Consider the following 24,912-nt stretch of genomic DNA (forward strand, 5'->3'; position numbering starts at 1 on the left):
GCTCTGGAAGGAGGCTGGGCGCGAGATTCGGCGGCACCGACGGAGCCCGCCGCGAGTGCGGTGGTGGCGGCGCAAGCCCGGGCGGCGGGGGCTGGCCGGCAGCGGGAGGCGGGGGGCCGGGCGGGGCAGGGCAGTAGCTCGGGGCAGGAAGGCGCCGCCGGAGCCCGCGGCAGCTCTGACAGGAGCGGGGGGGAAGGCACAGCCGGGCGAGAAAGGAGTCGCTGCGCGCTCCGTCCTTGCGGGCAGGGGCCAGGCCGAGCCATGCCTGACGCGCAGGGTGCCGGGCCGGGCCGGGGCTGAGGGCGGCCGCCGGGGCGCTTTGGGTATCGCGAAGCTCCGCCGGGACGAGGGGGCCGTCGAAGCAGCCCTGACCGCCTCAAGCCTTCCCTAGCTGCCAGTGCCCCTCTCCGTCCCCCCGCCCGCCCTGCCGCGCCGCCCAGCTGTGAGAGAAGGAGCCCGGGCGGGGGCTCGGGGGCTCCGCGCTGCGCCCCGCTGCCGTGGCGGCCCCCCCTATGGTGCTCCCCGAGGATGGCGAAGAGACCGCGCAGGTGAGTGTGGCTCCAGGCCCGGCCCGGGGATCTCTGCCTTCTGTCCCCGCTCCTTCCCGGGCACTCACTGCCTTCCATGCCGCTGCCCCGCACCCAGGTACCCCCCCGCGCCCCGGGATCCCTGCCAGGTGCCGCCGCCGGCCCGCCCCGCCTCCCCCCCCCGCGCCCCTAACCACCCCCCCGCCGAGCTGTGCTGGCGCTGCTGTCGGCCTCCTTCCACCTCCCCGGCCTCGGGTGTCACTGCCCACCTCCCTCCCTCCCCCGCCGATTCCTCCCTCGCCCGGCAGCTGCACAGGTATCCGTCTTCCCTTTGGCTTACGAGCACCAGCTCTCGGGTATAAATCTCGCCTCTCAGAGGCTACTCTCATTATGTGCTTTTGCTCATACCATCTTTGTTGTAGCTTACCCAGGCAACTCCTCAACTTTGCTTTTCTGTTGTCGCTGAGCCTGACACTAACAACTGCGTTGTCTCCGCAGTAGCTTTTCCTGCTGGCTACTTTCCTTCTGCTGGAGTAATACTTCTTACTTTTCTCCTCTCGAGTGGTTTGGGTCTGTTGACTTAATGTTCAGGCCTGCTGATTCCTCAAAAATCTTAAATGCACCTAGTTTCTCTCCTTTGGCATGTTCTTTGATTGAGGATGCCATAATCTAGCCTGAGAGAGAATGCTTTCCTCAAGAGCTTCAGCAGCAGCCCCAGATAGTTTTGATACATCTTTTGCTTTATTGATATGAAAATGGGTTTGTGTTTACTCTTTATTCAGAAGGTGGGTCTTGGAGAATTGTTTTATTACTATTCTTGTCCTAAATACAAAATCTGTTTCTGAAAATTGATAAAAAAATGTAAAAGAAGGATTAGGATTGAGAAAGATTACTCACTGAGTAATACTAACGTATGAGTTACCTGTGGCATCAGTGGTTTACCATGACTGCGTTCTTCTCGTGGAATTGGGGGTGGTATCAAAATTATGGATATTAAAATTGCTTCTGCCTTTTCCTCTGACATAAAAAGAGTTAATAAGTTAATCTTTGTCTGCAAAACTGCAACCGAACCAAGAAAGCAATGCTTTGGGGTTCTAGATGTGTAAGGAACAAAGATTCATTAGGGAGCTTTGCTTGCAGAGGCTAAGTGCTGGAGCTGTCTATACTTAGCTATCTGCAAGAATCATCTTGGAGAGAGAATGTTTCTTGTTACTCCTAGTCTGCATTTTGTAACTTAAGACACTTTCATCTGTGGTATTGCAAACAATAGCTTCATTTTTGCAAAGCTTTAGCTTGTATTATCTCTCATGGCTATGGAGTGCTTTGATGTCATAATTGAAAATACAACTGGTTGTGGATAGCATGAATGTTTGGTTAGAGATAGTAGCCCTAGAGGGGCTGTGTCAGTGTGTGATGATGATATCTCAAAAACTAAATCATTGTGGCTATGAGTTTACATAAAGGTGATTTCAAGATTGTTAATCTAAGTGTGGAATAAGGAAAGAGTATAATTGTTTTGCACTGAATGGAATGAAATTTAATTTTGTTAAACTATTCTTGGTTCTGATTTGGAAGCTTAATTTTCTCCTTTAATGGTTCTCAACTAGGCATTGCAGACAGGTAGCACAGAACTCATGAAACACTCACTTTATCATTCCAGATTTCTTATTTGATGAAACTTAGTTACTGTATTCCACTTTCATGCAGTATTTTAGCACAGTTTCATAACTGCAAAAGAACTGTCAAATGAACTGTAACAACCCAATATGTTTGAAAAATCCTTTCTTTTTAATTGAAAACTGAAGTTAGTAGTCCCCCTGCATTCATGGATATTTAATTTATAATCTGCTGGTGTACTAGTCTGAACAAGACCGAAGACTAAACAGTTATTCATGTGGAATCAAGGTGCAAGAGAGCTTAGTGCCTGCTCTGCAGGCCCTTGCCATGTGAAGCGCACGGTGGTGGCCGTGCTGGTTTGGCTGTGGGACACACGTGCTGCTGGAGAACTCCAGGTACAGGGTTCTGCCACATTGTGGGGGACCCCATGTTGTCTAGTACAGGTGCTCTCATCAGCATCCCTGCCATGTATATGGAGCTCTTCCTCTTTTTTCAAAATCCTCACGACTTTTCACGTAACTGAAAATTCTGTTCGTGAACTAGTTTGCTCTGCGGTGGGTGAGTAAGGAGGTCATGTTGACAAATATCTTAACCACAAGACCAAATTTTAGTTATAAGTAAATTGTATAGCTTGCTTGGTATGAAATAGCATCATAATATCAAGATATACTCCTGAAGTTTGTTGAGAACCTGTGGATAAGAGACAACACAAAAAAAGGAGGTGAGGGGGGAAAACTCTTAATTACCTGTGAGTGTAAATCCTATTTTCTTAAGTCCTAAGCCATTTAATGCAAAACTCTTACAATCGTTGTATTTGAACCTTATTTTTTTTGTAAGAAGTACTGTGGAGAACTTGCTATTGACCTTTAGACAAGCTTACCTCTTTGTACTTCACTGACTCCACAAAGCTTTAAAATGTTTTATATGTTACTATTTCTACTGCATCATGAAGCAAAGTAGGGTAAATCCAGATGTGGTAGAAGCAATGTTAAATACACTGGTTTTGCAAGAACTGTGTACATACTATCTTGTAGTAATGCTTTCAAGTAAGCAGTGCTCTTCTTGAATGACCATATATTTGTGTTAGCCACAGAGGGCGTACTCATTTCATGGGAAATAACAAATATACATAAATGTTTGATCAGTATGCTCTGTGTGTGAATTGTACGTTCTGGAAAATAGTGTAGAGATTTTCCATCTAATCAATTCTTAGGGCACCACCACAGGTTAATTCCATTAATAGGAAAGGAATTTTTTTAACCTTTGGTTGAAAAATGGAAGTAACTTTCAAGGCGAAGCACAACTAATAAATTTAGTTTTGAACGTGAATTTATGATATTTGTATCATACTTTATACTGATAATAAAATGGACGAGAACTAAGATTGCAGTGTGAAACTGCTTTTTATTAAACCTGTGTATTTGGATGGGAATCCCTTTTTTGTGTCTGCTATAACTAATGCAGAGGAACTGCTCTGCATCTTGTTGTTAGGCCAAGGTTTCCACATGTGTTTAAATTTATGCTGTCTAACATGAGTCACTGACATATAAGTTTAAATGATATTTCCATGAAACACTTTCCTGTGCTGCTTGTTTGTAAGGCTTTGTTTATCAAGGCTGCGAAGTATGCATTTCGCCAGTAGATGGAGTGTTATCTACATGGAGTCAGAGATGTTACCTGGCTTTCTGCCCCTCTGACTCTTAACTTAGAGAGTCAGCACACATACCTTTAGAGAGTCAGCACTCATACCTTAGTTATTTCTTGCTGGAATATTTCTGTCTTCAGAGATTTGTATCTGATTCCTGTAACATTGAGGCAATGCTTTTATTCGAGGCCGGAGCCCACTGCAAATCTCAAGTTGATGCTAAATTATTTGGTACTGTTGTGTTAGTTGTCCAAGTTATGGAGGTGGAACATAAATCTATTTTGCAGACTAGCAAACGACTTTATCTTGTAAGCTCATTTGTGTAAAATAAAGCTTCATAAATGTGTTACAAAAACATGATCTTAAATAATAGCTTTTGCTTCAAATATAAGTTTTGACTTGGAATGAATTATCTGTCCATATCCCAGTACATGGCCTTGAAGTTAAAATTAATTCTCTTCCTTTGAAATAGTGAACATAGGCCACTGCTGGAGGCAGATCTTGTGTTTGTGCAAATTCCATATGTAATTTTAGAACAATATGTACGTATGGGAAAAAAGCTACAAGTAGCTAGGAGAAAAAAAGTTATTCAGAGTTATTTTAAACTCTATTTCTATCTTCTTCACCCTTCTGTTGTACTCTGCAGTGAGGAAGATGATGACCTTCAATATGTGGATCATGACTATGAAGTACCACAGCAAAAAGGTTTGAAGAAGATATGTAACAGGGTGAAATGGACACGTGATGAGGTAATACTTTTTTTCACTTTACTTTCATTCCTATGTGATATTGGTAGCACACAAAATATGTTATTATTTAGTATCATATTGGGATAGCATGTAACATTTATTGGCTGAGGTTATGTCTTAACAGGATGAAAGGCTAAAGAAGCTGGTGGAACAAAATGGTACAGATGATTGGGCTTTCATTGCTAGTCATCTACAAGTAAGTTGAATCTGTTTCAGTTAAGCTTCCTTTTAATATTTATTTACTTTGGTCATATTTCTAGCTTGGAAATGAGGTGAAATAGAAATCAGAAACACATAATAGTAAATAAAAAAATATTTTAAAGGATGCTTTTAAATTGGATTTAGGATTCTCCAAGGTCTGAGGTAGATCTCATCAGCTCAGGCTAGGGTTCAAGTGATGGTCTGAAATGATCAAAAATAATTGATGCCTTCTGTCCACTTGCCATTTGTTTTCATTGTGAAATATATTCCTGCTTCCTATTGGTTACATCAGATGTGGTTACATCTACAGTTCACAGGATGCTTCTGAAGCAGCTAAGAGAGTGGCTTGCATCTGAAAGATTGCTTGAAAGGAGCAGGATCAATTTCTTAAACATTTTAGGAAGGGTGGGGTGGTGGGGTTTTTATTTTGTTTTGGTGATTTGGGTTTTTTTTTAATAGTGATGTCTGCTTCCCTAAGATATGTAAATCTTTCCACCCCCTCTCTGGGCAACCTATTGCAGTGTTCAAATTACAAAGCCAAATAATAGAGGCTGCCATAATTTGCACTTACCTTGTTACTGATGGTCTTTTGCCAAGAAAACCCAATGTATCTTGAGTTACTAGCAAGTAAAGGCACTCACACTGCCATGGTTTCAGAAGCCCATTTTGCTATTGGGCTGGGCACAAGTAAACCTTCCTTCTATTCTGCCCAAAAAAGTGCAGACTGCTTAAAGGTCACCCTCAAGAGAGGGAATGCAGCTTGTATTCTTTTTCAATTTATTGTGGCTAAGGCAGACCTGAAACAATCTTATGGTTTCATCCCATCATTTGTTTTGCTTTTGTCCCCCAAATATGTCCTGATTTGAGAAATGTCTGGAAGGCCACAACTTAAAAACTTTTATTTCATCAAAAATGGGAAAGCTATCCTATACTGAGTCTGTCTTTTACAGCTTGTCTCCACCAGGAGATGATAGTGTTTTGTAATAAACTCTAGGGTGCTTTTAATCACGCGGTGTCTACTTGTGATTAACTTGAAGGTACTGTGATCAATATAATTTTAGATGTAACTGTTTTGGTTGTTTCCTCTAGTCTTGCAGACTGCTTCTTGTTTAACTTCATCTTAGTATGGTAGCATCTTTACTTGGTAGACAAGCCCAATAAAACCTTGAAATCAGTACTTGCTATTCAGTGGCCTGCACTGAAGGGAGTAAATCGTCATGTCCCAGTGTTATAAAAGGCATTACTAGTATGCTGTGCTGGAGCAGGCTCTTATCTGCATATTTTTAAGGATTGGACCAACTACTCTGAGAATCCCAAACTTTCCTAGAGACACTTTTTAGAAGGCTAAGTGAAAGCTTACTTTTCTTTCATAATTGTGAACAATATTTCAAAAGATCCTTAGTGAAGATATAGAAAAGCACCATCTGTCCTGAGCAGAAAAAGCAGTGTTCTTTGTGTTAGCTAAACTTGATATAAATCTGTTTTCCTTAACACCCTAATAAAGAGCTGAGAATATATTCACTTGAGAATTAGAAAAAAGTTTATTATTTGATAGAAAAAGTATTTCCTTTAAAAAATGTTGAATCTTAGAATGTTTTGGGTTGGAAGGGCCCCTAAAGATCATCAAGTTCCAAACCCCCTGCCATGGGCAGGGACACCCTCCACTAGACCACGTTGCCCAAAGCCCCATCCAACCTGGCCTTGAACACTTCCAGGGAGGGGGCCTCCACAGCCTCTCTGGGCAACCTGTTCCCGTGCCTCACCACCCTCACAGTAAAGAATTTCTTCCTAACATCTAACCTAAATCTACCCTCTTTTAGTTTAAACCCATTCCCCCTTGTCCTGTCACTACTTGCCCTTGTAAACAGTCCCTCACCATTTTTCCTGTAGGCCCCCTTCAGGTACTGGAAGGCCTCAATTTGGTTTCCCCAGAGCCTTCCCTTCTCCAGGCTGAATGAACCCAACTCTCTCAGCCTATCTTCATAGAAGAGGTGCTCCAGCCCTCAGATCATCTTTGTGGCCCTCCTCCTGATTTGCTCCAACAGCTCGATGTCCTTCTTATGTTGGGAGCCTGAGAGCTGGATGCAGTACTCTAGGTGGGGGTCTCACAAGAGCAGAGCAGAGGGGCAGGATCACCTCCCTCAACCTGCTGGTCACACCTCTTTTGCTGCAGCCCAGGACACGGTTGGCTTTCTGGGCTGCAAGCGCACATTGCCGGCTCATGTTGAGATTCTCATCAATCAATACCCCCAAGTCCTTCTCCTTGGGGCTGCTTTCAATCCATTCTCCACCCAGCCTGTAGCTGTGCTTGGGATTGTGCCGACCCATGTGCAGGACCTTGCACTTGGCCTTGTTGAACTTCATGCGGTTCACATGGTCCCACCTCTCCAGCCTGGCAGGGTCCCTCTGGATGGCATCCCTTCCCTCCAGAGTGTCAACCACACCACACAGCTTGGTGTCATCGGCAAACGTGCTGAGGGTGCGCTCAATCCCACTGTCCATGTCGCCAACAGCACTGGTCCCAGTACCGACCCCTGAGGAACACCACTCCTCACTGTTCTCTACTTGGGCATCGAGCCATTGACTGCAACTCTTTGAGTGCGACCATCCATCCAATGCCTTATCCACCAAGTGGTCCATCCATTGAATCCATGTCTCTCCAATTTAGAGACACAGATGTCATGTGGGACAGTGTCAAATGCTTTGCACAAGTCCAGGTAGATGATGTCAGTTGCTCTTCCCTTATCCACGGACACTGTAACCCCATCATAGAAGGCCACCAAATTTGTCAGGCACGATTTGCCCTTAGTGAAGCCATGTTGGCTGTCACCAGTCACCTCCTTATTTTCTATGTGCTTGAGCATAGTTCCCAGGAGGATCTGTTCCATGGTCTTGCTGGGCACAGAGGTGTTTTTGCCTGACTTTTCTTTATTGGGATGCATTGCTCCTGAGCTTCGAGGAGGTGATCCTTGAATATTAACCAGCTTTCTTGGGTGCCTCTTCCTTCCAGAGCTTTGTCCTATGGTACTGTACCACCTGAAAAGGCCAAAGTCTGCTTTCCTGAAGTCCAGGGTACTGAGCTTGCTGTGTGCCCTCCTTTCTGCCCTGAGGATCTTGAACTCTACCATTTCATGGTCACTGCAGCCAAGCCTGCCCTTGAGCTTCACATTCCTCACTAGCTCCTTGTTGGTGAGACCAAGGTCCAGTAAGGCACCTGTTCTCAATAACTTCCTTCTCCAAGTGATAGAGGAGTCAACATCAATGCATTCCAGGAACCTCCTGGATTGCTTATGCCCTGCTGTGCTGTCCCTCCAACAGATATTGGGGTGTCTGAAGTCCCCCATGAGGACCAGGGCTTGTGAACATGAGGCTGCTCCTATCTGTCTATAGAGGGCCACATCTGCTCAGTCTTCCTGATTGGAAGCAGACCCCCCACTATAGTATCCCTTGTCCCTGCCCTCTCTTTAATCCTGACCCATAAACTCTGGGTTGGCTCCTCATGCAGATGGAGGTCTATGCCCTCCAGCTGGTCATTGACATAGAGTGACACCCCCTCCTTGTCTCCCCTGCCTGTCCTTCCTACAGAGCCTGTATCCTTCCATCCAAACACTCCAGTCATAGGAGCCATCCCACCATGTCTCTGTAATGCCAATAAGATAATTTCTTTACTTGGGTTATAGATAATATATAGGTCATAGGTAACATCAAAAGCATGTTGATCAGATGAAGTTCAGAGATGTGGAGTAATGTGGACAAAAATAATTCTAAATTTTTCTTTAAAGAAGAGTAAGTTTTGAATTTGATTATCAAGTAAGAACACTGAAGTAACAGCTTTGTGCAATGCTGTTTTTTCTGGAGAAGAGTTGTTATAAGCAAATAGTTAAATTCTCCCTTATTATTTTTTCTTCTATTATACTTGCAACAAAGGTCTGAATAAGTTTTAATTTGAAATAAGCAAATAATTCTGGCTAGATAATATTTACAGTTTTACGTATTCAAGAGTTTAACAGCTACACTGGTTTTCTAAAACTGTTTCAGAACCGGTCAGATTTTCAGTGCCAGCATCGATGGCAGAAGGTACTAAACCCAGAACTGATTAAAGGTCCCTGGACTAAGGAAGAAGATCAGAGGGTAATAAAAACTAATTGATACTGTACTCTTTTACTGTAATAAAATTGGCATATGACTGCTAAGATTGTGTACTTTTTTGTAGGTTTTATCCCCACAAAAATGATGTCTGATGCATCTTGTGACATACATTACATTTTGTTGTGTGAGAAGAAGAAAGCAACTGCTTTTAAGTAGATGGAATGTCTGGTCTGCTCAAGCATTTCATTTCCCTTTGCTCAGTTTGCTAGCTGAACTACGCTAGCTTACCAAGTAGAGGAGATCTCTTTACAGCACAAAAGATCAAAGGTCTCATTTCCATCTTTTGTTCCTCAAACCCACTTTAAGAGGGTTGGGAAAAAGGGAGATTATTTCATAGTCTACTGGTAAAGAAGCTAGCAATAGTGTTTTAGACTCCTTTTCTCCATCTCTGTTAATCCATGCTGCAGCTTTTTGCCTGCAAAACCTGGACTGCTCTGTAGGGAGGTGAACATATAGCTTTCACATACGATATTTCAAATCGGTTGCTTATTCCCACTCTTAAAACAGCTTTAAGATTTTTAAAACTAGTATTTGTCAACTTGTGAATATGGTCTTCCTACTCTGTTTATTTTACAGTCATCAGTCTTTTAAGCTTCTAATTTGTAAAACCGTTTAGAAATGGGATGAAGGTGCGAGTAGGGGTGTGGGTTTTTTCTCATACGTATGTTGAAAAAAGTCAAACCAAGCATCTTTACCAGCTTCTTTTTTGGTCTTTCCTAATGTCATCTTATGCAATGGGTGACAGAAAGGAAACTTCCAAATGAATGTTTTCATCAGTATATACTTATATTCTAAATACAGTGAATTTGGAGTTAGTAAGCAATTTTTTGATTTCTTGAAAAACAATTGTTAAAACCCCAAGATACTGTCTGCCTCCTTAGGCCTAGTATCTTGTCAAGCTGACTATTATAATCCTATTCTAAAATGTGAGTTTACTAGTGTTCTCAATGTTTGATTAGGAAAATTAGTATTTGGAATTACAACATATTTCATCTGTGTTCCAGGTTATTGAATTAGTTCAGAAGTATGGTCCAAAGCGCTGGTCTCTAATTGCAAAACACCTGAAAGGAAGAATAGGCAAGCAATGCAGAGAGAGATGGCATAACCATCTCAACCCTGAGGTAAAAAAGTCTTCATGGACAGAAGAGGAGGACAGAATAATCTATGAAGCTCACAAGCGTTTGGGAAACCGATGGGCTGAAATAGCGAAACTTCTTCCTGGAAGGTGCTTCTCAACTCTATTTATGTTAGATATTGGAATATGGAAAGCAGTCATCGCACAACTCTTTCCAATGTAATTTGTTAGTCAGAGAGCATCTGTTGAAACTTATGTCACAACATCTTTATTTTGATAGATACTGCAATTTTAAGATCTTTTTCATTTGATTATGTATTCTTAAAAAGCCATAAAAACAATAAAAAATACCTCTAACACTCTGCAGGTTCCTTCAAAAATCCTCCTGTTTGCTTAAAAAAACCCCTGTAGTAGAACTGAAGAGTAACTGCAAGTAATAGTGGAAGAATGATATCAAGTCATAGTATTTTAAGGCAAAGTGCCTTCATTACTATGCATTTGGGGGTGCCTTACTTTTTGGTTTAAGATCAGAAATTCTTTTTTAAATTTATTTTTTGTGGAACGCTTCTTGTTAAACAGGGCACTTGAAAAAGAGTCTTAATAACCTTCAAATTCCAGGCTTAGGAGTCATGCATTGCAAAGCTAGTTGGTTATCATGTAGCCTCCAAGTTAAAAATGAATTGTATGCATTGTTCTCCTTATCTTTGTTTCAAGTGTGATTACCAACTTCTGTGCTTGTGGAAAACAAAATTTTAGTGTATAAAGAGTTTAATGAAATAAATTTTTTACCTTGTACTGTTAACTGAAATCCAATGTTAAGCTATCCCTCTCTGAATTCAGTGTGTGTGTTCAGGAGGTGACTGTCTAGCTGGGCCTAAGGAATGTCAGCACTTGTTATGCTGGAAGAATGAGTCCTTAGAGATGTGTGTTTAAAAAATTTGACATTTTGATTAAGTACCCAATGCATATATCATAGGACATCCTTTGGAGGAATGGGAAGGGAATGGATTGCACCTTAATAGCATTTCAGAGAGGGAAGATGAGTTTGTAAGGACAGAGGTATTCCTAATTCACTTATTTGTTGAAAATAAATCTAAGATGAGACTCTTAGCTAAAGATTGGATCCTAGACTTAGAAGCTTTTTAAAGAGTCTGACACTAGTGGGATGAAAAAGGGGAATACTTCTTGGAATTGAGCTTAAATGAAGGATGAGGCTTAAAGCAATTTTTATTTCTGTGTACTTCTCTAAGGCTAGTAATAATATTGCTAGTATTTTAGACTGTAATACACTCTCTACTCTTGCCTTAATGCTTGTGTAGTGTTAAAAGTGATTTCAGCCTGCTTGTCAGACTGCAGGCATTTTCTTCCCAAGAGGAGTTAACAATGGGTACTGGTCTTCTGCCATGCCTGATTTCCCCATACAAGGTCAAGGGCATCAAAGCTGTACATAAAACTCAAAGCTGGGAGTGCAGGCTATCTTTTTTTAGAAAAGATGTCTTCCAGTGGTGGACACCAGCCACAGTGCCCTTATGCTGTGGGACAGTGGGATGATCGCCTTAGCTTCATGCTCTGCAAATTTGTGGCAGAGGGTAAATAATACAGCGATAGAGAACGCATAGTTGTTCCAAGTATCCAAGAAAAAGGTTCTCACCCATGATGACAGCCAGAATCAAAGCTTTCTCTTTTGCTACTTTTAATTTCCTGCAGACTTGAAGTTGAAGGAAGTTTTGAAAAGAGTAGCTTTCTAATTGTTATGCCAAAACCCCACTGATAATAGAACTTTCAGTCCTAGCTGTGGGAGTTTTCTGGGTTTGTGGCTGTGGATTAACCTACAGTACAAACGCTGTAAATTATGCCATATATTAAACTTTGAAATATGGAAACCAGTCACTGTTGTACACTTTCCTTTTAGGACTGATAATTCAATTAAAAATCACTGGAATTCAACAATGCGAAGAAAAGTGGAACAGGAAGGATATTTACAAGATGGTATAAAGTCTGAAAGAGCTAGTTCATCCAAACTTCAGCCCCAACCTTGTTTGAGTATGGAACACTTGCACACTCAGAATCAATTTTACATACCTGTTCAGACACATGTAAGTTCAAAATCCAGAATAATTAGTATTTCCCAGTTTCAAATAATTTATTGGGTTTGGAATGAGAAACTAATCTGAAAGAATGAAGGTCTGTTGAGTATTTTTGTGATACTATGGTAACTTAGGGTTTGTAAACCATAATAAATAGTTTATGTACAATAAACCAGAGATAAATTTATAGCCTTCTTTTCTTTAGGGTTTATAAAATAATTTATGTCTTTTTAGATTCCAGCATACCAGTATGCCTCACCAGAAGGCAGCTGTCTAGAACATGCTTCAGCTTCTTCCAACTTAGTTCAGGTAAATTGTTAACAGGCTTTGTAAATGAAGAGAATGTACGGTGTATTATGTTGTAAAATGAAGAGTTTAAAAACCAGTAACTTCAAAATGTCTTTAAGTCTTTATCATTCACCTAAATTTATGTCAGCATTCCTCTGTAAGTAGGCTTGCTAGCTTAACTGGTAGTTCTAGGTAGGAAAAAAGAAGCTGTCTTTATACATCCCAGAAACACAACAGTTGTGCTTATTTCTGACAGGAGTATGGCTTAAAACACTCTATTAGCTAAATATTTAGGTTGAAATTATGACCTGTTAGCATTACGTAGCTTCTGAGAGATTTAAAGACAAGATTTTACTACTTTATATATGTAATAAATATAACTGGAAGACTCAGTTCAAATAACTTACTGTGACTTACACTTGTGGCTGTGTTTTTTTGTTCTCAGTAAGTTTTAGTTTTTTCTGACCGACAAACTTGTGTCAATCAGTTGAAGATGCTCTTTTGCAACATTCTAAATGCTGAAGTATTGAGAAACTTTAAAACAAACAAAAAAAAATTGATATATTTATTTCTTTTTTTTCCTTTGGTTTCACTTAGAATATATCTGAAATTCCTCATATGTGCAGACTGAATGTAGATCTTAGTTTGTAATATGGCTTCCTGGAAGAATTTGTGTGAATTTGAAATTAGTAAAAAAATTATTTCGACACAGAGAATAATACATATTTTGTTTGTGCTAGATGTATTAGAGGCATTCTGCAGAACTGTGTACCTAACCTTATGTTTCCCTGTGCAGGTCATCTGTTTCATGTTGCATTTTCTTCCCTGATCTCAGTATAAGAATATGAATCATAACAAAGCCTAGTATGGCTTTTGACACTCTGGATTGCCCTATACAGAAATGTATAGGATGCTTTCTGCTCCTTGAAGTCTTCCCTAAACTGGGGAGTATAACTAGTTTTGAAACTCATGGCATATATCCTCACCTATATTTATAGCACTAATAGAAAGTTTTAAGGAGGTTAAAACCAACCCACCAACCAAAACCAATTAGTTAATTTTCTTTTCTGATAGTAGTGGTAGGATTGCTTGTGTATACACTCTGTCTGCAAATGCTAATTTGAAACACTTTCTTGCACCCTTACTGAGTATAAATAACTGAAAATTCTAGAAAGCACATGAAAACACAAACACATCTACCAAGGTGCCAACATTGTTGCTTCTATTAAAGACAGAACTGAGTGACTTTTGGTTAAAAGGTTCTGTAGCATACCGAGCATTTACAGGCCATATTAGAAACCTGTTAAAATAGTAGTTTGTATATCACTTTAACATCGGATCCATCTCCTGGTAATTGCTGGAGTTGTTTTGCTTGTGAGTGACTACTGTATTACAAAATAATGATACAGCTTGAACAGCTCTTCTCCCATTGTATGTGGATTTCTGTTAAAAGTGTAGCTGTTATAATGGAGAATCTTTACTGTGGAGGGGTGGTGGAGGTGGAAAATAGTAATGGCTTCTTTCTTAAATTTTTCAGCAGTCATTTATTGATGATGATCCTGATAAAGAAAAGAAAATAAAGGAACTTGAATTGCTACTTATGTCAGCAGAGAATGAAATCAGAAGAAAACGAGTGTCTTCTGTAAGGACTGTAAATATTTGAATATACTTTACTGAGATTAAGCCTCAGCACTTTAGTAATGGCTGGCTGGTTTTGTGTGGTGTTTTTTCACGTGACCTTCTAAAATCAAACCTATGGTTGTGGTGTTGTAAAACGAAGTCTATATATTAGAAGTGAGGCAAATTATTTTTAGTGCTGTTTCCTAAACTGTGAAAACAGCAGAAATATGACTTGCAATTTGGCAGTTGTTCCGAAGACCCAGGATTTTAATTCTCTTCAAGAGGTAGCACGTTTGTTGACAATGCTGCCATTTGGTTTTATAGATCAGCAAAGTCGATCATCTGTTCAACAGAGAAAGGTGAAAAATATATAGATTGCTCTATATGATTTCAAAAAGTCCTGTAGACTTTATCAAACTTCTGTGTGAGTGCTTGCAATGCTTAATATCCACATTTGGACATGATAAACTATATAGATTTGCACTGTACAAAATTTACATGTACTTCAGTGGAATGAGGGAAACTTGCAGATGACAGTCACTTAGTTCCTCAGGAACAGAGGGCTGTCAACAACATCAGAGACCTAACCAATTCAACCATATTGATCACTAATTTAGATTACAGGTGAACTTCCATTTTTTGGTGGTGGAGCTATTCCTGGCATTCTCTTGAAACAGTGCAACATTCTGCTTATCTAGTGGAATCTGCTTTGCTTCTAGGTTTCCAGTGAAAATTAAAATACATTTCTTGAGTACTAAGCAGTGTACTAAAATGGGATAACCATTTAAAAGTTAAGTAAATAATCAATGCAGAATCTGCGTTAAAAAAAGTTGGATCAAACAAAGTATTTCAGGTTCTAGAAACAGTTTCTAATCTTAAAATGTACCTATGTTCTGTAGTGAAGATGACTTCATAATATACTGATGTTCAGGAATACAGGAAACTTGCATCACAGATGGCTTCCAATACAACCTATAATTATCTAAGTTATAAGCATGTGTAAGATATGAATGAGAAGTAAGATAAAACTCTTACACTACTTGAGAATGTTGAGTATGTTAATGTAAGGAGAAGACTTAACTGCATCAATGCAAACATAATTAGTGTTTGAAAAAGCAAAAATAAATAAATAGTCTTGCTACATACAACTTTTTTTTTCTTTCCCGCGGTCACATAATTGACTCTTTTGAACTTGTAAGTTGAAGAAGATTAACATGTTTCTTCATACTTTTTAGCAAGCTGGAAACTTACCTTGTTGGTCTGGAAGTTTTGTCACAGAAGATTGTGTGTCTAATACACTAAATAGCCTTGGGGAACAAACAAGTGAGTTCTACAGCATGGATGAGACCCACGGCACATCTGTTCAGCAGAATTCACCACCGAAGTATTTGGCTGTGGAAGCAAATACAATGTTATCATCACTGCAAACCATTCCAGAATTTGCAGAGACACTAGAGCTTATTGAATCTGTAAGTCTGTATTTATTCTAAAAAAAAAACACGCTTTTTTAGGAACATCAACTTACACAATATGTGTAAAATACTCTTAAAATTACCTTACGCTATACTTGTCTGTAGTTTCACCCTTATTAAGTGATTTTTTTTGTGTGTTTTATTGCCCATTTAAAAAGAATTTTGTTTTAAAATATGCAATGTTTTAGGATTGTGTGAAAGATACAGGGAGAGTAAATCTGTATATGGCTTTTGGAGGTAGAGAGCTGTTAGATTGGCTCAGATGTTGTGAAATAATCTTGGATAAGGCTGCTAGCGTTGGTGTGTTTTGCATCTTGCCTCATAGGATCCTGTAGTGTGGAGTGATGTCACCAGTTTTGAGCTTTCAGAGGCTGTTGCATCTCCTGTCAAGCCAGCTCCAGTAAAACTAATGCGGATTCAACACAATGAAGGGGCTGCTGAGTGCCAGTATAATGTCAGTGTTGTGCTTGATGGCAAAAAACACAGTAGCATCAGCGGCGAGGAAGAAGCCATTTTTCCAACAACCCCAGACGTAACTAAATTCAGCACTCCACCTGCTATCCTAAGAAAGAAAAAGAGACTGCGTGTTGGGCAATCACCAGTTAATGAACTGAATGATGGCTTGTGTAATGATGCCATCAATGTTGCACTAAAGCATACACCAGTGAAAACACTACCATTTTCTCCATCACAGGTGAGTTTATTTTTATATATGGCTAAACTATGAAGACTGCAGTGAGTGGGTTATAAATTACAAGTACTTTCTTCCCTAGTCAAACATTGTAGCCTAAACAAATATGTCCAAAAACTTCTTAAAACATCTTTATAAGTGTAGGTATATTAAAAAGAAATCATTAAATAACTTATTTCCTCTGAAGACTGACTTGGGGGATGAGGGGGGAGGTGACTTATGTCTCAGCTCACACTTTCTCATGCAAATAATTGTTGATAGAGACCTATTGTCTCTGTGACCTAATTAAGCAGTAAGGATTTAAAGGAGAAAATCAAGGTTTCAGTGATAAATATTACAAATGTCTTGGAGTATAAGTCAAGAATAGTTTACTGGGATTTGTCAGTAAAAGCCCTTCAGATATATAATTTTTTGTACTGCTCAGTGCAGTGGTGAAGTTTTGTTCTTTAAGGTTGCTTAGGGGTTTTTTTTCTCTCTTGTGCTTAGTTTTTCAACACTTGCTCTGGAAATGAACAATTTAACCTTGAAAATCCTGCATTTACATCGACTCCAATCTGTGGGCAGAAAGTTCTTATTACGACTCCTCTACACAAGGAAATGACACCAAAAGATCAAAAGGAAAATGTGGGGTAGGGTTATTACATTAAACATCGGGTGGTGTTGCTCAAATAAAAACAAGTTTTTCTAAACATTGAGAAATTAGTCTACCTGTAGGCATACTGTGAATGAATTTTAAAATCCATAACACTTAAATACTTGTACAAATGAACTGGTTTCCTGTTTTTAACTTAACACAAAGTTACTTGCACTCAGTTAAAATTTTTCCTTTTTTTAGAATACTGAACAAAATCCTAAAGTTTAATATACCTGGGGTAATACTATGGTCATCTTAATATTTTCAGATTCATGGTGATGATATCTGTTGTGTAAAGTAAGGTATTTTAAAATGTTTCTTAGATTCATTTTATTACATTACTGTTGATAAAATATTTAAATGCATGTATGAACACTTTTCTATGCTTGAATAGTTTTAGAACTCCCACAATTAGAAGATCTCTTTTGGGTTCAACACCAAGGACGCCAACTCCTTTTAAAAATGCTTTGGCTGCTCAGGAAAAAAAGTATGGCCCACTCAAACTTACGGTATGTGATAACATTGTTTATTTTCTTCTTGAAGTCTAAATGCCCTCTTGTTTTTGAGATATTGTAAGCCTCAGCATGATCTTAGAAAGCATTTTCTAGTGATGCTGTTGTTTCAGTGACATTCTATATTATCCTAGAGACAGTTAGAATGTGAATCAAAAACGTTTCAGATTTTGTATGTTAGACTACAGTCTCCTCCTCCAGTGCAGTATGGAGGATGGTAGTTTTGAATGCTATTCGGTACATATAATAATTTGATCCATAGAAATGTTAAATGCATTCGTTCCGCATTTGTGAGTTGTTTTAAATTTGTGTAGCCTTGCTAACACTGGATCTTTTAGGAGGTGGTAACATTGTTGTCTGAGATTTTAGTTATAATACTTTAGCATTCTGTTTTTTCAAAAGAAAAGTTGTAAGTGAGAGAGTAAATGGGTGTGGGTCCTCCAACTGAATAATCTATTAAGGGCAAACTGGTGCAGATCAATGTGACTGACTTCGTTGTTTTAAGCAACTTTCACATTTGACTTGAAAAACTGCATTATTTTTGAATCCTGTGGACTATGTAAGAGCTGAGTTGTTTTCTGGCTTTGGATCTTCTACAGTGCTAGGACTGAAACTAGATGTTTACCACAGCATGCTAGTATTCTGAGAATTTTTTGATGGGAAGATGTTTGGAAGTGTTTTATCCTTCCTAGGGGCTTACTTGAGTGACATCTGCAATTTTTTTTCATCCTAAAAACTGAAATCTCAATTTAGCAATTCACGATTCCTCTGAATCTTCTGTCACAGACTTTTTTTTGGTTGACTATGGATAATGTTGCTTGCTTGTTTGTTTGTTTGTTCTAAATGAATTCAATTTTTACTCTCTTCCTAGCCTAGCTAAGATATGTTAATGCATAATAACTTTTGGAATTCTGTAGACATATGTTTTTCAAGTTCTGAAAAAATTCCGGCCAATATACATTGACTACTTCTTTTCTGCAAACACAGAACGTAGCTCAGACTTTGCCACAGGGCTTGGCACCATCTGTGTTACCCTATAGATTCACAGTCTCTCACTATGCAAATGGAGTGGTTTGGCATTCCTGTTTCTGTCCACTATTAACCTCCTGTTCAAAATCAAATTTTGAGGGCTTAAGGGAATTCTTCTCCTGTTGGTACACAAAGGAGCCATCTGTATGGCTTCTGTGAAATTCTGTACTGTACTTAGGACTATCAATGCCTTATTCAAAGATTTGTGTTAAGATTGATATAAATTCGTTTCCCAACAACAGTCATACTTCCAGAGCACAGTTTTTTAGTATGTTTATATACATATATGTTTATGTATGTGTTTAGTATACATAAGTATTTTTACCCCTTTTGTCAGTGGATAGCCATTGCTAATAAATGTAAGCAAGTAGTTGCATGTCTTCTTCAATGCTACCTTGCATTTTTGAGGCCCTGTGTGCATGTATATGTTTTATCTGCCTAGAAATAATATGGAGTAAAATGAATTAATAAATCTGCATAGCCTTGAAATGTTGATATGTAGTTGTTAACTACAATAACTTAAGTCCTTTTATCTGTTGCTCTATTTTGCAAGATCTCTTTTCAGGCCTAGAAAGTAGAATATGGTAAAAACTAGCAACTAATAGACTTCTTGTATTTTCTTGTAATTTCTTCTCCAATTTTAATTAACTTAGTCACAACCACTTGCCTTCTTGGAGGAAGACATTAGGGAAGTTTTGAAAGAGGAAACTGGAACAGATATATTTCTGAAGGAGGAAGATGACACTGTGTATAAAAGCTGCAAGCAGGAGGTAACATTACAATAATAATTTCAAATAGGAAGTAACTGCTTTTAAATAATATTTTACAATTTTTCTCTGCAAAATGTTTATTGCAGCACAACTCTTCTAAAAAAGTCAGAAAATCACTGGTCCTAGATCCATGGGAAAAAGAAGAGGTTGGTGCCCAGCTCTTCACAGAAGATAATAGTTTAGATGTACAGGTAAGATGTACTGAAGAGCATCACTGGCAGCACTCATAGAACTGAGTGTCTTTCATTGTATCAACTAAAATAAAATGTTTGGATTGAGGCTAGATTAATAAATCTAGAAAGTGAAAATCATCTTCAATATGAAATACTACTTTAAGTACTTAAGCAATACTTGAACACTGGGCTTGAATTCATGCATGAATTCTTTCAGACCTTCAGAGCAGGACTAGTAAAATAATGTAGATGCTTTGGAGATTTGATTGTTTGCAAAGCTGCTTCCGTGCTGGTTACCTGTAGGCTTTAGCATATATGGCATACTGAAGCTCTCTGTAATACACCAGGAAGAAGATGGCATTTACCCCTGCATTTTGCATGCTTGACAGTCTGGCAGACATGTTCTGAAGATATCTAATTGCATATTAGGCAGCATGTTTTTCATTTCCCCGGTTCACATAGTAGGGGAATACTTTAAGAAACATTAAGCATGTAGAAGATGAGGTTTGTGGGCTTCCTTTGCCTGAAGGGATTTGAATACTTCTGCCTCAACAACCAAGACATCAAGAGTTCAGAGATGGGGCTGGTTTGGTTCCTCATTCCTTTAAAAAGTAGCCCAATATTTTTCTAGTTGAGTGATTGTATAGACTAGTCTCACAGTTCATAGGAAAACTTTATTATAATCTAGTTCTTTAATGTATATATGTATGTGTTTAATTCTGAAAGAGCAAATGTCCGTGACTCTTGATCAGGAATAAAGCTATATTCAAGAGGTAGGAGCCAAAGTCCCTAAAAAGAACAGCTGCTTAAGTCAAACCCCTTTCTGATTATTGTAGCTGGTTTTCCAAATCGCCTTCTGGAATGCCTGGCAGACACCGTGCCGAGGCTGGGTGTTAGGTGCCCTGCCACCTAGTGGAAACTCCCTGCTTCCCCAAGAGCATCTCTGTTTTGTGAGGGGCAGCATTGCTGCAGCCGTTCCGAACAGAAACAAAATGCCCCGTGTTCTCTTAGTAATCTCTAGTTATGACATGGTATATCGGGCATCACTGATGTTCAGGCTATTAAGCTAAAACCAAGATACACGATGATATTAAAGGCAGTGGACTGGTAAAAAATGGCTTTTCCTCCATTTTAATGAGGGATGCTGGTTCAACAGGAATATTCGTTCTTAGCAAAAGAGATATTGGTAGTATCTGTTTTAAAAATGAAAAATGTACCAATCCTTAAGTAGAAATTGTGTGTCCGTGTGGCAGTGAGGTAGGAGTAAGGTCCGAGGTAGCATAAATATGTAAAGTAGTTTAATGCAGTTTAATGGAGTGTTTTTGTAAGCTAACAAGTACATATGCCACTGTTACTCTCATCTAATTTCACTCTCTAAAATTGCCATATTCTTTTCTTCTGCTTTGCTAAAGTGAAGCTGGGTTAATTTCTTTTTATTTCCATAAACATTATCAGCATATCAAACTTTTCTGGAATGATCAATCCAGTGCTTATTTCAGTTCTTAAAGCAATTCTTCCTGCTGATACTGATGTGATCTTAATTTTTTTATACTCCAGCCTCCTTGTGCTTGCTTTCACAAGGGTTGTATAGAAGTGAATCACAAGCTTTTTTCTTTAACACTGTTCTGTAGTGACTACTTTATCAAATCTCGTTCTTAACAAAATGTAATCGGCTGTAGTGTGCCTTTATATGAAAGAAACTGTCTACTCAGTGATGCCCAAATCCTGCTAGCAGCTACTTGCACTTTTACTGTGCTCAGTATTGACTATGAATCCCAGTATAGACCAGGCTAGTTCTTCACATTTTATTCATTACTGTTTCTTTTCAGATTCTTTCTTTGGGTCTTTCTGATAGTATTTGCTTTGTTTACCTTTTGGCTTCTTTGATCACAGCAGTTGAAGACTTTTTTTTTCCCCCCCCCCATCAAATACTAATTATTATTCCTGTTCCCTACCCTTTTTTTTTGTCAATAGTCAGAAAATGCATATACCACATCTTTATTAACGATACCGTTGTTGGAAATACATGACAACAGATGTAACCTGACATCAGAAAAACAGGATACAAATCCAGCAAACAAAGCAAATGCAGTAATTAAGAAGAAACTGAATGCATGTGCTTCAAAAAATGGCAAAATGGAAAAAGCTCTTCAGGTTGGGATGCAAAGAATTCTGTTAGTGTTGTTAGCAGGCTAACAAAGAATTTCTTTTTTTTGTTTCTGTCTTGTACTAATGTCTAGAATTGCTCAATTCAGTGATCTAGTTTTGGCCAGTGTTTCCATGATCCTTATTTCTTGTAAGTTGGTCATTTGTCCACGAAGTGTTTATTCATAGCTAAGTTCTTTAAATACAACCCTGATGTTTCATTGAGTGGTGTCTAAGATTTAAATGTGAGGGGAAAAAAAATCAGGATAGGGTAAACCTACAAAACAGTTTTGGGTACCCAAGTCTAGCAGTAAGAAAACTTGACTTGGTGCAAACTAAACCTCTATAGCACCTAAGTTTCTCAAATTTGGCTGGTGCTTACTTCAGAATAAGCTCAGTGGGATTCATTAAGCAGAGTTCATCCACAGGTTCTGTTTTGTAATTGTTCTTGTAACATGCCTAGTCTCACACATCTGTATATTTTCTGTACTGTTAAAACTGTGAAACCTAGTTTTTCGTCTCTGTGTGTCTTGACCACCAGGTTTAGGGAGAGATTCTCTTTGACCTGCCTTGCTACCTGTTCTGGTTTGCCCCATAGGGAGTTAATGTATAAAGTTTTTGTGTTTTCTCAGAATATCTACAGCTCTGTATTAATTACAAAAAAAAAAAAGAAAAAAAGCAGGGCACCTGGAGCCTGATCTTCCCTGTCCCACTTAATTGCTTTAACCATGATATGCTTTTAAGTACAGAGATAACAGTATTACTTTCTGATCCTTTCTTTGAGAAGAAAGAATAAACCTCATTTACTTGTGATATTAAAAAAAAAAAAAGAATTAACTGTTGTGAATTCCAGCAAAGGTGAATACATCTATCTGGCCCAGAACTATGTTTTAAGAATACTTAAAAGGGGAGCTTAGTCGTACTATACTCACAAATATTCCCATTGAACTGTCTTTCTCTCTTTGCTCTTTCCCCTGAGAAACTCCCTCTTAGTTTACTGGCCTCTCTAACCGCAAGTCCCTTCCATGAATCAAGTCCTGCTAAATTTATAGAGAAACTCAAATGGCTAATTTTCTCTGTGCGTCTATATGTGGAACTGATCCTTTGGATCAGTTTCTAGCTCAGTGTGGGAGGGAGAAAATCTTGCATTTTTCATTACGCTACAATCTGCTAGTGTCAGGTCCAGTTTAGAGCTGCTACAAATCAGCTTGAGATTCAATAAATCATGTAAATGTGCAGGGTTTGCTTCATGGAAGAAGCCGGACTAGTGGCTCAATTACTCTTCCATTCATTATTTTTCTTCTTAATTCCTTCGCCATTTCTAATATATTCCCAAAACATCTGACCGTTCTTCCACAGCTGCCACTTTGGTTCAGTGAAGTCCTCCACAGTGTTCTTTCTCAGCTGCCAAACTGTTTTGCCTTCCTTGGTGTCTCCAGACAGCTGTCAACAATGTATTTTTCTGCCTGTTGAACTTAGCACGTATAAAGGGGAAGATACCCAAAGAGAAGATGACTTAATTAACTTCCCTTTTATGTATCAATCGTTGAACTAGTCTCTTTTTAAGCATGTTTTTCATTTTGTGTGTTAGAACTTTAAGCGTAACACAGATGCATTGCTAGGGAGTTGGATTTAAGGGGTGGAGAGGGAGCTTTGTCACAGGTTTTAGGTATTGTACTGTAGAACTGAATCTTTCTCAGTAAAATATGCTATTGCTAGACTTTGATAATTTATTATTACTCTGAAAGGTTGTACAAGAATTGCTCAAGTATTTTAGTTCGTTAAAAGAATCTTTGAAATGGAATTTTATTTTACGCAGTCAAATTGTGAATGGGAAGCAGTTGTTTACGGAAAAACAGAAGACCAGCTTATCATGACTGAACAAGCAAGAAGATATCTGAGCACATACACAGCTACCAACAGCACTTCAAGGGCTCTGATACTGTGATGGTCACTGCAACTGACAACCATCTCTTTCCATTGAAACGGATACAATGTTGAAGGCGATTCCAGCACAGTACTTGTGAATTAAGTCTTTACTTTGAGACAGTTTGCCAAGGGAAACCTTAAAGCTACCTTAAAGCGTCCTTTCTTCTTTCGACTGACAAAGAACAGACATGAAGCTCTCATATTCTTTACGAAGGGATAGTACAAACAGTTCTGCAATGAATTTCTTAAATATTAAAAAAGTAACACCCTAAAATGTGATAAAGAATGGTAAAATACATTGCAGTACTGACAACATACAGTTTTTAGGTCTATTTTTCATATTTATTCTTTTGACTTGCATTGCTTTTTTCAGTTAGTGCATTTTCAATGTAGAGTAGGTTTATAGGTTGTTACTGGTTTCCAAATGAGCAACATACATGACTGAATGTGCTTTTGCTTATGTAGCATTTTTCTAGTATATAAAGAAACACAATGGAAAGGAATATAAAGGAAGGATAGAAAGTTGCACTACTAATTTTTTTGGTATGCTGCAAAACAATGAAATTAACTACAGTGTTAAATATATTTATTTGCAAATGGTACTAAAAGTAGGCAGAGGGAGGTGAATTAGGTTTTAGTGTAAAGCATCAGTATTTTCTTCATAAATCTCAAAATGAGATGATTGTTGAATGTATTGTACAGTTTGTAGGAACAGGGAAAATTTTGTAAATTGGAAAGGAGTCTGTTTTTATAATTTATTTTCATTTTAAAGCTTAAATGTAGATATTTATATGTATGCAGGTTGTCTAGAAGCCAACGTTGTTTCCTGTTAAAACAGCTAAAATGAAAAAAGGACAAGTTTAAAGTATGGAATAGCAGAAGAATTACAGTGCTGAAGTGTACAAATCTTTACTGTATGTTCCATCTACATAAAAATTGCACTATAACCCTTAAATCATGTTGGTCTACAAACTAATTACAAGGTATACATGTATTATACAGCGACTGTTCCTGTACCTTGTTTAAATATATTTAGAAAGGAATGGTGGGGTCCTATATGTGACCCAGGAGTACTTTGTCCTGCATAGGAACTAAAAACTAATGCATTTTAAATACTTTTTTTTTTTTTTTTTTAAAAAAGAAACTTGGCACCTTGGATCTCAAAACAATTGTATCTGCACTTAAGTTTGACCATTATATACTTACTAAATGTTTGAAGAGCAAAGAGAACATTCTTTTATTTATGAAAAATCTTTGTCCTTATTTAAAGGTATACAGGTCACAACAGTTGCTTTAGTTGCCTATTTTAGGTATTTGCACTTATTTTATGTCTTTTTTTTTTAAGAAATGTTTTGGTTTGCTTTTGTTGTAGAGATTTTTATGTAGTTAATTTCGAGCAAGTTATAATGGTGTGCTATCAACAAATACTGACAGGTAAATAGAATTGTACACTGTAGTGTTAGTTATTTATAATTCAAACACTCTTCCTCTCCACTCCCGGGTGTGCTGCTACAGATAGTGGCAGAATCGGCTTGCTGCTATGAGAGATGGAAAGAGCGAGCATCATATGCACTGTATGTAAAATTACAAAAATGATGT

At 38.6% G+C, this 24,912-nt stretch overlaps 1 protein-coding gene across 3 annotated transcripts; it reads left to right on the forward strand.

Annotated features, from left to right (window-relative positions):
- Nucleotides 1-24,441, forward strand: MYBL1 (MYB proto-oncogene like 1). 3 transcript variants are annotated; one of them, XM_075743958.1, is made up of 16 exons: nucleotides 1-548; nucleotides 4,436-4,538; nucleotides 4,663-4,734; nucleotides 8,778-8,870; nucleotides 9,893-10,113; nucleotides 11,876-12,059; nucleotides 12,285-12,359; nucleotides 13,876-13,980; nucleotides 15,194-15,427; nucleotides 15,756-16,124; nucleotides 16,608-16,750; nucleotides 17,150-17,264; nucleotides 18,950-19,066; nucleotides 19,153-19,257; nucleotides 21,214-21,393; nucleotides 23,204-24,441. In XM_075743958.1, exons 1-16 carry the CDS (start codon nucleotides 529-531, stop codon nucleotides 23,330-23,332), a joined length of 2,265 nt encoding a protein of 754 aa, XP_075600073.1. In that variant the 5' UTR covers nucleotides 1-528; the 3' UTR covers nucleotides 23,333-24,441. The 3 variants fall into 3 exon arrangements, with proteins under 3 accessions (XP_075600073.1, XP_075600074.1, XP_075600075.1); XM_075743959.1 differs by having other exon boundaries at nucleotides 13,879-13,980; XM_075743960.1 differs by lacking the exon at nucleotides 21,214-21,393 and having other exon boundaries at nucleotides 4-548.
- The last annotated feature ends 471 nt before the right edge of the window (nucleotides 24,442-24,912 follow it).

Source organism: Balearica regulorum, chromosome 2 (genome assembly GCF_011004875.1).
Source record: "Balearica regulorum gibbericeps isolate bBalReg1 chromosome 2, bBalReg1.pri, whole genome shotgun sequence".
Taxonomy (NCBI): domain Eukaryota; kingdom Metazoa; phylum Chordata; class Aves; order Gruiformes; family Gruidae; genus Balearica; species Balearica regulorum.

Excerpts from the sequence above, each read along its gene's own strand:
- MYBL1 (XM_075743958.1), top strand. The coding sequence starts at position 529 with ATGGCGAAGAGACCGCGCAG. Across the intron at positions 8,871-9,892 it reads CTAAGGAAGAAGATCAGAGG|GTTATTGAATTAGTTCAGAA; the intron begins GTAATAAAAACT and ends TCTGTGTTCCAG. Across the intron at positions 12,360-13,875 it reads CTTCTTCCAACTTAGTTCAG|CAGTCATTTATTGATGATGA; the intron begins GTAAATTGTTAA and ends TAAATTTTTCAG.